At 48.2% G+C, this 14,728-nt stretch overlaps 1 protein-coding gene across 7 annotated transcripts in view; it reads left to right on the top strand.

Annotated features, from left to right (window-relative positions):
• Smoc1 (SPARC related modular calcium binding 1) overlaps positions 1–10,155 on the top strand; it is a 155,046-nt gene extending 144,891 nt beyond the window's left edge. For 5 of the 7 annotated variants that reach the window (XM_076850305.2, XM_076850304.2, XM_076850301.2 and 2 more), the window contains 3 exons: positions 2,558–2,802; positions 7,691–7,741; positions 8,258–10,155. In XM_076850305.2, the coding sequence (XP_076706420.1) occupies positions 2,558–2,802; positions 7,691–7,741; positions 8,258–8,274 (313 nt within the window). In that variant the 3' untranslated portion in view covers positions 8,275–10,155. The remainder of the gene's footprint in view (positions 1–2,557; positions 2,803–7,690; positions 7,742–8,257) is intronic. The other 2 variants (XM_076850300.2, XM_076850302.2) reach the window with 2 other exon arrangements.
• Positions 10,156–14,728: the final 4,573 nt, after the last annotated feature.

Raw genomic sequence — 14,728 nt, 5'->3', positions numbered from 1 at the left:
CATCCCTTCCCGTCTGAGCGACTGAGGCTTTATTATTCCAGCCTCAGGTAGACATTACGCTATGCCGAGCCTAAAGGTTAAAGGAAGAGCTGCTGTTGCCTTGGGCTCTCATGGCTCCCTGGCAGGAGGGACCGAGGGGGAAGGTCCTGACTGCCTGTTGCTGAGAGGGCCTTCTCAGGGGTCCCACAGTGCCCTCCACAGCCTGAGTCCTCCTTGGCACTGGGGAGACCCAGGCAGGTAGGGTGTTCCCATTCCTGCACCCCGAGTGTCCTCACAGAGAATTTTCTGCCTGCTCACTGGTGCAGACTGCAGGGGCCATCTTGAGAGTACACATTGCGGGCACGTAGAGGAAGAATAAAAACTCCACAATGTTGGCAGAAAAAAAAAAATCTTGAGTTTTGTATTGAATAATTTTATACCTGCTTCAAAGGCCTCCCGCATCCGGTTTCCATGACAGCCGTAGCAGAGTCCCCAAGAGTCAAGGGTGGTGGCTGCTCTGCATGGCTTCCTCACACCTCCCCAGGTACTCCCTGGGTTAAGCTCAGTGTCAAGGTGAAGTTCTGCCAGCAGATCTGTTAATTGTGATCTCTTGGAATCAGACCAGGATGCCCAAGAGGACCTGCCCAAGGACAAAATCCACCTAAGTAGGAATCAGGAATGGGCATCTACCAGGAATGACGAGCTGCCGCCTCCCACAAAGAAACTGCATTTTCCTTGAACTTTGAGGTCACTTGGGAGGGGTGTGTGTGTGTGTGTGTGTGTGTGTGTGTGTGTGTGTGTTTGCAGGAGTGATTTTGATTTGCTGGCTGATTCACATGAGAGTGATCAGAAATGGTCCCTTCCCTTCTGGAAACACTGACAAGCCCCAGAGAGGAGAGAGCATCAACAAATGTCTTGAACATTTTTCTTACCATTTACAGCTTCAGAGTCACTGGCAGTCCCTGACCCTGTGGTTTGGGATCCTGGTGAACCCTCCATCACATAGTGTTCCAGTGCCCTGAACACTAAGTATTTTGAGTGTAGGGATTTCTCAACTTCAGCCTATTCCCCTTTCCAAGGACAAGTTACTCAGGCATCTGAACACAGGACAGCCTACATTCACTCAGTGTCAAGCTCTGGAAATGGGACCCAGGGTACTGGTATGTCTCTTTCTTCTGGTGAGAGACTCCAGCCAACCCCTCTGGAATAGGTCCATCATTGGCTTTAAAAATCATAAATATTTGCTTTCACCCTGACTCCTTTTGGGGGAAAAGATGGGGGTATGAATAAATAAACAAAATAGAAGGGTAGACTATTGCATGTAGTTACACACAGACACAGGCCTTGTAACTTCACGGTCACCAGAGATATATGGGCTGTGCAAGATGTCATTATTGTGCATTTGGATACTAGGATGTGTCCTGGTCATCCTGTCCTATTCCTCAGCAGAATCGCCTGGAAGTGCTGGTTAACATGAGGTCTCAGACCTCCTGACCAACCAGAGACTCACCCCAGCAACTGTGGGAGACGCCGGTTTTAGAGTCTCTGTGTCTCTACCCCTTGCCTCCTTGTCTCAATTCCTGTTGTGCTTGCTACTCAGCTGTGATGGACCATGGGAACAGGACACTTGGCATTGAATTGTTGCAGCATATTTTCATATTTTGGCTCTGCCTCATGGACACAGTGAGCAGCTTGAGGCTAGGGATATACCTCCCTCTTTGGAAACCTTCTTAGACCTGGCCTGACACTGGGTGTGGGTGGATACTCAGAGGAACAGTTCCCATAGTTGCATACGTCAGAGCAGGAAAATTTATGTGAGAAGAGCATTTTTTCTAACAGGAGGAGAACAATTTGTATCCTAGCTGGGTGAATCAATCCAGCCAATTTGTCTTGAACATCCATCTTGTATAAGGAAAATCCTAGCTGTAGTAAAGGGTGAAGTGGATTCATGTGTTGAGGGGACCTTATTACCTGGGGACTCCTAGGGAAAGAATTGTCCATTCTGGAAACTCAAGCTGGAGAGGATGACTTGATTCTGCCCTAGAATGAGCAGCCCTGGGAGATCTTTGGTTTGGAGGAGCCTGATTGTTTGCAGCCCATCTGATGCTATAACATAATTCCCGAGACTGGGTAATTTATAAAGAAACAGATTTATTTTGGTCAAGGCTCTGGAAGTTTGAGAACATGGTGCTAGCATCTTCTGGGCTTCTAGTGAGGGCCTCATACAACTTCAACTCATGGGGAAAAGCTTAATGGAAGCAGGCCCATGTGAAGACTGGAGGGCATGGGAGGACAGATGCTTTATAACAGCCCACCCTCAGGAGAACTAACCCATTCCCACAAGAACTAATTCAGTCCCTTGAGCTCTTAAGGTCCCACTTCCAGGTTTTAAAGTTCCCACCTTTAACCCCCAACACAGCTACATTGGTAACCAATTTCAACCAGAGTTTTGGCAGGGACAAAGTACTCTCAAACCCCAGCAAGCGCCCTGGCTTCTGGCCATCTTGGAGAAAACTACAGTGGGGTTGGTGTTCCTATAAGATCCTGAGTGGTGTTCTCTGGGGTGGGGTGTGTCCAGGTTCTCAGAGCCAGACCCCAGCCATACCCTGGAGGAGCGAGTGGTGCACTGGTACTTCAGTCAGCTGGACAGCAACAGCAGCAATGACATCAACAAGCGGGAGATGAAGCCCTTCAAGCGCTACGTGAAGAAGAAAGCCAAGCCCAAGAAATGCGCCCGGCGTTTCACCGACTACTGTGACCTGAACAAGGACAAGGTTATCTCACTGCCTGAGCTGAAGGGTTGCCTGGGTGTCAGCAAAGAAGGTGAGTGCTCTGCCCTCTGCTCCTAGTCTTCTGGTTCTTGCTGTAAGCAGTAAAGGGACCCCAAGGGACCCCAAGGGACCCCAGATATTCATTTATTGAACAAAGCTGTTTTATCCTGTGCTTCATGCTAGATGATTGATACAGGGGTGGAATTGACTAATTAGATCCTGAGTGGAGTCTACTGAGGAAACAGATATTAAGTATTCATGTGTATTGTGATAAGTGCTTTGAGAATGTATTAGAGTGGGTTAGGCTGCAGTAACAAGTAGGCCTGCCCACGTGTCATGTGGTTCACTTAGAAAATGTTTTGTCTTGAAAAGCATGGTTCCAAATTTTGTGTGTGTGTGTGTGTGTGTGTGTGTATGTGTGTGTGTCTATCTGTCTGTCTGTCCGTCCGTCCGTCCGTGTCTTGTGAAGCATGGTTCTGAGTTGTGGGGTGTGTGTGTGTGTGTGTATGTGTGTGTGTGTGTTGGGGGGGTGGTGGTATGGGGAAGGATTAGTGTGGGGATTGCTTCATGTAATCACTCTAGAGTCCAGGCTGAGAGTGACTCTTGGGGTCACTGTGGTATCCATCTTTATCATGTAGCTTCCAAGGTCACCCTGGGGGTCACCTCTATTCCCAGTCAACCAGATATAGTAAACATGGAACAGTGCATGTGATAGTTTCATGGGATAGTCCTGGAAATGACATATGCATTACTTCTCATATTTCATTTGCTGGAACTCAGTCCATTAGACCACACCAACTGTAGGGAGTGGAGACAAGAGGCAAGGTAGTTTGGAGAGCTCGTTCATCCACATGAAAGACGTGATAAGGGCAGTGGGAAGATGTTTGTTTCAGTCAGCTTTTTCATTGCTGTGACTAAAAGACCTGACAAGAACAACTTTACACTAGGAAAAATTTATTTGGTGGCTCCAGTTTTCAGAGGTCTCAGTCCATCGAAGGCTGACTCCATTCCTCAGGGCTTGAGATGAAGCTGAACATTATGGTAGAGGAGTGTGGTAGAGGGAAGCAGCTCACATGATAAGGAAGCAGAGAGAGACTCCACTCAACCAGATATAAAATACATGACCCAAAGCCATGCCCCCAGGGACCCACCTCCTCCAGCCACACCCTACCCACCTTCAGCCACTACCCAGTTAATCCCATCAAGGGATTCATCCACTGAGAGTATTGAGACTCTCATAACCCAATCATTTCTCCTTTAAAACTTCTTGCATTATCTCACACATGAGTTTTTGGGAGACACCTCACATCTGAACCACAGCACTATTGAAGAGGTTCAGTCAGAGAAATTATAGAATCAGTTTTGCTTTAAAATTTTATTCTGGCTGCACTGTAGGAAATGGATTAGAGATGAGAAAGGCAGGGTCACCCAAGAGGAGGTGTGGCATGGTCTGGGCAAGAAGTGATGGAGAACCTCATTACGAAAACCACAGGGGGTGAAGAGAAGTGGGTGGACTGGTGACTGAGTGGACACAAGGCCGACAATTGGTGTGGGCACCTGCAGGGTGGGACTGCTCACTGAGATAGGCAACAGGGAAGGAAGAGAAAGTGAGTGTAGGAGGAGGGTAAGGTTTGGACAGATCCTGTGGAATGCACCTAAGGCCTGAGTGGGTCTATAGAGCAGGGGAAAGGTCTGCACTGAAGATAGATCTGGGTGATACAGACTTTTTTGGAAATGGAAAAGCTGAGATTACTTAGGGAAAGTTTAGCATAAGAAGACAAAAGAGCTTCTCCTTGTTCCTCAGTTGTCAATGTAAACCCCCAAAAGTGGCCTGGGTTACCACAAGAAGCCCGGTCTTGGGACCTGCTCCTCCATAGCTGGGCTCTGGCTCTGGTTTTGAGGCTGACTAGCCTGTGATGTGGGTGAGTGACATCCTTACTCTGGGCACATTCTATCTATCCGATGAAGATGGCTCTCTGGTTTCCACCATACTCCAATTTTCCACATCACAATACAGCATGAGAGTTTCCAATCCTGCCTTTGCCATGGACTAGCTCTTTTATCAAATGTATAATAAATCCACCATTTTGTGTTTTGGTTTCTTTATCTGTAAAATGGGAATAATGATAATATCTACCTCTTAGGGCTATTGTGCTCATTAAATGGGAGAAAGTGAGAGCATTTATCATAGGGCCCAAGACATTGAAGGAACAGAATAAAAGGTCAATATTAATATTCTTCTTCATAAGATTCTTGCCTCTGCCAATAGTACTTAACACACTGGGTTGCAATTTACTTTTATGATTCCTTCCTTGTGGCTATGGACTCTGTCCTTTCTATTCCTAACCTCTAGCATATGACACCTAGTATCAGTTCCTTAAATCCTTGTCAAATGAATGGATGGATGGAGAGGGGGTTGCTCCTTGTGACAGTATCATGCTCAAACATCTTTAGAATCTGCTCGTTTCACAGAGCACAGGCAGAAGTCCAGTGCTGGAAAGACCCCGTCTAGCACTAGTGGTACCCCAGGTCGACCCATGAGCACCACCAGGTTGACTGATTCTGTTCTTGGTCTCCTTCCCTTGCTGGGAGTTCTTTTCTGAGCAACCAGAGAAGAAGCCAAGAGAAGGCCTGATGTGGGGCCCAGAGCTCAGGGGACCCTCAGAAGGTAGTCTAGGCACCAGACGTCTCCCAGTCCCTGTTGATGCTTAGCACCTGAAGCAACATTCGGGGAAGACTCTGGGCCAGAACACAGTATTTAGGGGAGTGCTGGTCCGATTCAGTCAGGGATGGGTTTTAATTTCAAGTCATCTTCACAACTTTGCCCACAGAGGCCCATAGGGTGCTTTGGGTTGCAGCTGTCATGGCTCAATGTATCTTTCTGCTTCCTCAATTCACTAGGGAGACAGGAGGATGGATGACTGTTTAGGCCTAGGAGAGGAGTGGGGGTCCTGGCTCTTAATCCCAGCTTTGCCACTTAACTAGCTCTGTAATTTCTGGCAAGTCACCTAAACTCTCTAAGCCTCAGTTTCCTCATGTGCAAAATGGAGACAGTAGTATCCTCCTTATGGATTTGGTGTGAGGATATAACAAGTTAATGCATGTGAGGAACAGCACGGCACCTGGTACATGGTGAACACACAAATGACATTAGTAGTGCTAGAGGAGCCCACCTAGGGGCTCAAGACGCAGCAGCCAGCTTCTCCTGTCCTGCTGTTCTTGTGGGTGGCAGAAAAGCCACTTGGGTCCACAGTTTGTAGCCATCCCAGGGAATGGAGCCCCTGCCCCTGTCATATGGTGTCATGTGGTGCCCTCTGGTGGGCCAAAAGGGGCTTGCATGCTAGGAGTGGGTACAAGAGGGGTAGGGAGCAGATGCTGGGCTTGGGGGCGGTATACTTTGGGGTCTGAGGGACCTTTGGAAATGTCCCCTGAACATGGCTATTTTCACCAACCAGATTTCTCATTAAAGAGCTGAATTCTCTGCCCAGCATGAAGAAGCCAGACATTCTGAGGGCTGGGCCTCTGTCTTGGCCTTTCCCAATTGATGGAACATTTTCACCAGGATTATTGTCACCATTCTGTGAGCAAAGAGAAGGAAAACTAGTGCCTCCCTGTTCCAGTAATGTCAACTCTTTCTTTAAATTGTCTGAGGTTGTCACCTGTCCCTGGGCTCAGCCTTTCCCCTCCCCTGCCCTGCCTGGAGGGCCAGAGCATGGTGCCAGAGGCTGAGATCCAGGTCTGAGTTCGCTTTCTTACCTGAAAGCTGTGCCATCCCGGGTAGGTTACTTGGCAACTCCAGATCTCAGTTTTATCATCAGAAAATGGGGATAATTTTATCACTATCATTTAAAGTTGCTCTGAGGATCCAATGGCACATTTTTGACTGTACATTGTGTGTCTTGAGTCTCAGCTCGGTCGGTGCAGGACTGCTGTCGGCTTCCTCTCTGTGTGTGGATCTTTCTGTTCACCACCGAGAGGAGCAGCCGCTGGAGCAGAGGAAGGATCTAAGGCCAGGCAGCCTAGCTCTCCCCTTCCCACCCGTCTGCCTTGGGACTGTCCCTGTATATTTCTGTTGATGTTCTCTCCTACTAAATTGGATATGCCAGTATGTACATGGTGCCCACCCCTTTACCCTGTGCTTTGTCTCTTTCTCAGGTCTTGAGGAATGTTGGGGACATTGAGCTATGGGGTCACATGACCCATAGCTGGGCTTAGATTCTACAGCACTGTACATTGCCCCAAACACTTTCTCCCCTAAGAATTCAGTCAATCCTAAGGGCAATCCTGTGAAGGAGGTCAGACAGAAACAGCACATCTGTGGTCCTAATTTCCATTCTCTGGGCAGATCCAGAGGCTTTCGTGGGCATGCGTAGGGCCACTCAGCATGGCTCAGCACCTCGTGTGCTTCCCCAGCTCTCTGCTTCTCTTTGGGGAGACCAGGGTCCTGCAGGAGTAGGCACAGCCTGTCTCCAGAGCTGCTTGGCACCTAGGGGGAAGAGTGCATGTGAGCAGAACAGGCCTTGGACTCATACAAACCACTCAACCACTCTGAGCTTCTGCCTCCGGATGTGTCAAGGGAAAGCACCAGGATTCCTTCTGGCTCTGACAGGCTGTGATTTGGAAAGTAAGATCAAGGAGGTTAAGACACAAAAACGTTCACTAACACAAAAACCCTTCTTGGCTAATAGCTGAGGAGGCTCCAAAGGGGGCCCACAGGCCCTTGGCCTTAGGGGAAAAGTGACTTTGGTTAAAGGTGCTGACCAGCAATGGGTTCACCTAGGCAGCATGTGACCATAGGCTTCCACAGAACAGACAACTTCTGGCTTTAACCCAAGTTCATCCTTCATTTGGGGTTATAGAGGTCAAGGACCCAGTATAGAAGTTGGCCCAGTTCTCTGGCTCAAGGCCACTCCAGTGTCCTGTGTTCCTATTTGTTGCAGGTAGCCTTGACAGCTTCCCCCAGGGGAAACCAGCAGGCTCAAACCCATTCAGTAAGTCTCCTTCTTTCTGAGCTTTCTACTTTCTCTGTGGATCCCCCGAGGTCGCGGATGGCACAGCAGGGGTGACACCACTGGTCCAGTGACTTGGGCTTCATTTTCAAAATTTTTGCTGAGGACATGAGAGAAAGATGGTTAGTGCTAAGAGGATAAATCATGTGCCATCTTCTCCCCAGCCCCAGGCTGACAGGCTGGCCTCTGGGGGTGGTATGATGCGTGCACAGAGCACTCCCAGCCTGTGCTCCCCAGGCAAAGCCAAGGTCTCTGGAGTGCTGGACCCATTCTAGGTGACCTGGGCCGCCTCAGAGTGGCAAAGGATGGGCTGTCAAACTGCTTACCTGCAAGTCTAGGCCACCTGTGTCACCCGCAGCCCATCTCCAACAGCGGGTGGAAGAAGCTACCCTTGTGGGGGAAATTGATAGACGTAGCTGAATTTCTCAGACATCCCACTCTTAACTTTTTAATTTTTCTCCCCATCTTCTTTTTTGCACTTTCCTTTCCTCCTCCCAGTAGGACGCCTGGTCTAAGGAGCAGAAAATCCAAGGGCGGTGGAAAGTCCAAGGAGGCAGGATGGACCACCAGACGCCTAACTAACCTTCAGCGCAGCCCGTGGCCAGCAACATCCCGTGTAACCTAAGTGGTGCCCACCATGTTTGCACTTTTAATAACTCTTCTTTGCGTGTTTTGTTTCTGGTTTCATTTGTAAACAACCAATATCTAATACCAAGTGGGAAGAGGAAAGGGAAGAAAGACTTGACTCTCTCTCTCTCATCGTAAGTTTTTGGATCTGCTACTGACAACTTTTAGGTTACTGGGGGGAGGGGTGTTGTTGGGACTGAGAAGAAAGAGATTTATATACTGTATATAAATATATATGTAAATTGTATAGTTCTTTTGTACAGGTGTTGGCATTGCTGTTGATTCCTTCCCCTCCTTCTCCCAGTCGTGGGTGCTCTGGACTTTCAGTCCACCTATCTAGAACCTAGGACTCTGTCTTCTTCCAACCCAGATTCCATGGAGGCCGACCCTTGTGTGTCCGTGGACAAGAGCTCTGCACTTGCTTTGCAAATGCCACTGGCTCTCATCAGGTGGGAGGAATGTACTGCCCCATGCCATTAGCTGTCAAACTTGGCAAGTCACCGGGCCCTTGGCCTTCTCAAGGGAGGCTGAGTTGGAGATACAGGCATCGCCCTGGAGAGGAGGGAAGTCCAGATGATGTGAATAGTCATCACAGGCCCCAGTTCTCTCATGGCCCAAGTGTTCCTGCTAACCAGATCCCCAGGGAGCCCAGGATCAATGGACACCCTCAATCTCTTAGATCAATCTCTTAGTGATTCACTGAGCAAATTATCCTCCGAGGATTTGCATTAGGTCAGTTTAAACATTCCATATGGATTTAGCACCTACCCTGTGTAGTGCATGAGGAGGGAGGTGAAGAAGAAAAGGATGTACCGCTGGGCCTTTTATTTAGTATGTTTGATACCTGAGAAACCCAGGGAAGAAGCCAGAAAGCCTGCCTGGCAACGGGGCGCCAGCTCTCCTGCCACGCGCAGATGAGGCTCCCGAGCATGGCTCTCATCCTTGAGGTCACTTTGGGTTTTTACCTCCTCTCTCCTCCCACTGTGGTCCTCAGTGATTATCACAAGCTCCCAGGCCTATAAGTCATTTCCAGAAGTAAAGCAGATCTTGGGTGTTCAACTTCTGTCTTGCCCAGAAGGGGCAGGAGCAATGACCAGTTACGGGAATCCAGGTATACCTTTCCAGAATGCTACCAGGATTCCAGATGGGCTGTCCAGCCCTTGGGGCAGATGCGCAGCTTCCTCTGCCCAGGTGATGTGCCCTCAGAGCTGCAAGTGATACTTGGCACCTCTTCCCATGGGCAAATGTGGTGACGGTGAGGGCCGTCAAGTAGCCCAGGACTGGTGCACTCGTCCAATTGCTCTTGGCCATCTGGCCTCTTTTGTATTTCATCCTGGGTGGATCTATCTTGTATTCCATTCCATAAGTGCACCTGTCTTGGCAAACTATTTTCCATTTTGGGTCTGGAAGGCATTGGCCCCATAAGCACTCCCTAGTCGGGGAGTGTAGCCTCTTGGGACTGGATCTGATGGGGTCTCAGGCTAGAGAAAGTTCTTGCTGTACCGAAGAAAGTCATAGAGGTTGTCTCGGGAACAGTCAATGGCCCTGTCCTGACCTGGTAAAGTGAAACAGAAGCCCTCTCCTACAACCTCGACCAGACAACAGCATGCTGGAGCTGGATGGACCTTGCAGGAGACCCCAGCCTCATTTGCTGGCTGGAGGAAGCATGCACACACAGAGAAGGTGCCTCCTTGTAGGAGTGCAGACTCTTCCCAGCCACCTTCTCTCTCACATTTGTGCACAGGCCGTGTTGCGTGGTTTTCCTTTGTGAGGGAGGGAGGGTGGGAGGGAAACTATTTGTAGCTTGTTTTATAAAAAATAAAAATGGGTAAACCTCACAGCTGTTATCTCTTTCTTTGGGCCGCTCCCTGTGATGGAAAGGTTTTCTAGGGGGTTTCCTCATTTTTCCTGGCCTGAGTGCTGTCACTCTGACCCCAGGAGGTCTGATTGCTGGCCTAGGTGGTGTGTGCATGTGTGCAGATACCCAGTCCACTTGGCCTTTGCCTACACTGTGTGCATCCTCTGTGATTCTCCCCCTTACCTCTCTACCCATGCAACTGGTCCATGTGACCCTCTACCCCCATCCTGATCTCCTGCCCGCAGGCCGGCACTGGACTAGTGGGAATGTTGCTGCCGAGTTTTGGAGACAGAACTGGGGACAAGCCTATTCCACGGCTTCTGGCTGCAGGGAATGGGTGCTGTGGCCCTGATCCAGATCACCAGACCCTAGGCTGGGATACAGGTGGGAAGTAGACCTCAGTGATGTGTGGGTCACATCCATGCTGAGGCTGCTGGTCTGGTTGCTGATCAAGATGGGCATTGACAGCTGGCCTGGATGTTTTCCTGTGTGGCTGGCATCTTCTCCTTTTGCTCTCTCCATGCACCCAGAAATGACCTCTGCCACCACCCACTGGAGATCCTTCTCTAAATCCCTTTTGCCACACTCTGGGCCCTTGTCCTCAGTGAGCAAACAGAAGATAATTTCCCTTGTAAAACCCTTCTTCAATCAAACAACAACAAGTGCTGTCGAGGATGTGGGGAAAAGGGTACACTTGTACATTGCTGGTGGGACTGCAAATTGGTGCGGCCAATTTGGAAAGCAGTATGGAGATTTCTTGGAAAGCTGGGAATGGAACCACCATTTGACTCAGCTATTCCCCTTCTCGGTCTATTCCCTAAAGACCTAAAAAGAGCATACTACAGGGACACTGCTACATCAATGTTCATAGCCGCACAATTCACAATAGCAAGACTGTGGAACCAACCTAGATGCCCTTCAATAGACGAATGGATAAAAAAAAAATGTGGCATTTATACATAATGGAGTATTACTCTCCATTAAAAAATGACAAAATCATAGAATTTGGAGGGAAATGGATGGCATTAGAGCAGATTATGCTAAGTGAAGCCAGCCAATCCCTAAAAAACAAATGCCAAATGTCTTCTTTGATATAAGGAGAGTAACTAAGAACAGAGTAGGGACGAAGAGCATGAGAAGAAGATTAACATTAAACAGGGACGAGAGGTGGGAGGGAAAGGGAGAGAGAAGGGAAATTGCATGGAAATGGAAGGAGACCCTCAGGGGTATACAAAATTACATACAAGAGGATGTGAGGGGAAAGGGAAAAAAAATACAAGGGGGAGAAATGAATTCCAGTAGAGGGGGTAGAGAGAGAAGAGGGGAGGGGAGGGGGAGGAGGGGGGATAGTAGAGGATAGGAAAGGCAGCAGAATACACCAGACACTAGTATGGCAATATGTAAATCAATGGATGTGTAACCGATGTGATTCTGCAATCTGTATACGGGGTAAAAATGGAAGTTCATATCCCACTTGAATTGAAGTGTGAAATATGATATATCAAGAACTATGTAATGTTTTGAACAACCAACAATAAAAATTAAAAAAAAAAAACACCCTTCTTCAACCTTTTCTCAAGCTGAGTGTCCCTGGGAAAGGGTCTAAGTGCTAGAATGCGGTCACATGGGCCCCTCCTCATCCAGCACTTTCCCTTCCCCATCCCAGTCCCTCTGCGGCTTCAGAAGAGGACAGCTGATTTGCTGCATGCTTATCACATGCCAGACACTGTCCCAGACCTGTCATATGTTATACCACAGCCTAGATTCAGACGTCATTGTTCCCATACCCAAATGTAGATTCAGGATCAGTAGTTCACTGACTTGCTGGGGACCCCCAGCTGGGACAGGCAGAACAGGAGTCACCCTTAGATTTCAGACTCTGGGCCTGCAGCTCTGCCCATTCCCTGACTGCCTTCCTTGAGGCTCCAGAACAGCAATATTCTACCTGCGTGCAGCTTAGGGACTGAATCAACAGTGTGCACATTTTTTACTCTGAGCCACTAAAGGTCCTGTTTAAAAGTCACTACTTTGCAGAGACCTATCACAGTCTTCAGGGACTGTGAAGAGAAATAAGGAAGGCACTGGCCTCTGTAGGATCTCCTTGGAAGATTTGGGGTTGACCCAGCAGAGAGACCCAGCCTAGCATAGGAAGGGGGCAGGCCTGAGCTCACCCGTAACTGCCTCATTCTGTCATCCTTTGCTTTCTCCAAGAACTTAGGACCAAGAGCCAGGGAGAAGTGCAAGATAGATCTGTTCTGTTTATTTCTAACCATGAAGCTCCAGCCACATGCTGTCTCTGTAGGGAAGACCCTGGGGGATCTTCAGTGGAGAAGCAGAGAAGTGACTGCTGCTAGAACCAGCCAACTTTTCAGGACCCCTGTGGTACTGACAGGGAGGGGCCCCAGGTCAGTTCCCAGTGAGATCCAAGACAGGTGGGAAGCTGCTGGCACCATCCTATCTAGAAAAACAAAAATGAAAAGTTAAAAAACAGAGATAGCTAGGCTGGCCATCTGCGGTTTACACCCAAGTTTCTGAATGACCTGCAAGACCACAGGTTTGCTCACCAAGGAGGCCAAAGACCATCTAGGCACCCTGACATTCTGGAATGTGGCATTTGGCTTTTTCCTACCAGATAGCAGGAGACAGGTGTTATGGTTTAGAGATGAGGTGTTCCTCCAAAGCTCATGTGTGAGACAATGAAAGAAAGTTTAGAGGTGAAATGATTGTGTGCTGAGAGCCTTAACCCAATCAGTGCATTAATCCCCTGATAGGGATTAGCTGGGTGATAACTTCAGGCAGGTAGGGTGTGGCTGGAAGAGGTGGGTCCCTGAGGGCATGCCTTTGGGGTTTATATTTTGTCCTTACTGAGCAGAGCTCTCTGTGCTTCCTGATCATCATGTCCTGAGCTGCTTTCCTTCACCACACTCTTCCGCCATGATGTTCTGCCTCACCTCGAGCCCCAAGGAATGGAGCCAGCCTTTTATGGACTGAGACCTTTGAAACCATGAGCCCCCAAATAAACTTTTCCTCCTCTAATTGTTCTTGTCAGGTCTTTTAGTCACAGTGATGGAAAAGCTGACTACAACAAATAGGCAAAATTTGATCTGTTCATGCAGTGCCTCCAAACCAATCCTAGATCACTACTATCATTTGTGCAACTTACAAGAATTGAAAAGAAGGGCCATGACCTTTGTAACATGCCCGCCAATTTCTACTATGCCTGAACTAGGTATGTGGCCACTTATCTCCTTGTTTTTCCTTGTCAAATGTGGACAGAGAATTCGGGCCAATTCCTTCTATTATTTCAGGTCACCCCTAACCTGATGCAGCCTCAGTGCCCCCTTTCCTGCTCTGTACCACCCCTTTCCCCTTAATAGGGTGCACTCTATAAAACCCCTTTTGTTTGTGTCCTCCTAGCCAAAATTTTGATGATTGATGATCCTGTATGTGACAGGCCAGGACTGTCTGCAAGTCCAAGGTCACCCTGATAATCTACATGCTTGATGGTAGAGGGGTGCACGGCACACCTGGGTATGATTTCTCTGAAGGTGATGGACAATTGTCAAACTGCTCACAAAGATCAGTCAGGAGAGACCAGGATAAGCTGCAGTAACACACATCCCTCTCAATCACTGTGGCTTAAGACAAAGGTGCAAACATATCCATGTGTATCAGCTGGGGTACTTCTCTTCATTGTCCTCACTCAGGGATCCAGGCCAAAGTAGGCTCATCCTCCATGATTGTGGAAGCAGAGGAAAAGGAACATGTTGACTTGTGCCCTGGTTCCTATCTGGAAGTGTCATGTGTCATGTTGCTCACATTTCAATGACTAAAGCAAATCACATGGCTCCAATTACTCCATATCAGTTGACAAGTGTCCAGAAATAGAATCAGAAATAGTTAGTGAACAACTCTGGCAATTATTCCAGCACAGATTATCTTTGTGTTTTCTTTTCTATCTTGATTTAAAATGTGAAATTTTTACCCCATCTAAGAACAAAGACTTTCTTGTCTCAGTTTGCATGGTGCATTTTATACACATGACTTCTGACAGGTCTAACACATTTATAATATTGACCATAAATGCACTTTTGTGAGATTTCAGTCCCCCACCGGAAAATGCCTCTCAGCTAACAGAGATCCTGCAGGACTACCATCCTCATAGTGTGGGCAACTTAAGAGAAAGAAGGGGAAGCCCAGGTAACTCTGGGGGAAAGTAGTTGGTTGAAGATGTCAGTGCCTTGAGACATGAACATGGAACTTTTGTTTCTTGTGTGATCCTTCCACTGTGTACCCGATCCTTTAATGACCAACCTGGACCATTCTTATAATTTCCTGGTTACTTCAGTTACCTACAGATTCAGTACCATTCAATTACAAATCTTTAATCTCCAAATTGATTTAGATCCTCCTCCCCTCCCTTCCCTGGTAAAATCTTGTGTTGGCTCCTTGCTGGGAGAAGAGCAGTTGGTTCTGAGTCATTT

This window comes from Callospermophilus lateralis, chromosome 3 (genome assembly GCF_048772815.1).
Source record: "Callospermophilus lateralis isolate mCalLat2 chromosome 3, mCalLat2.hap1, whole genome shotgun sequence".
NCBI lineage: Eukaryota > Metazoa > Chordata > Mammalia > Rodentia > Sciuridae > Callospermophilus > Callospermophilus lateralis.
Note: the sequence above shows the minus strand (reverse complement) of the source record. Positions and strands in the feature narration are given on the sequence as shown.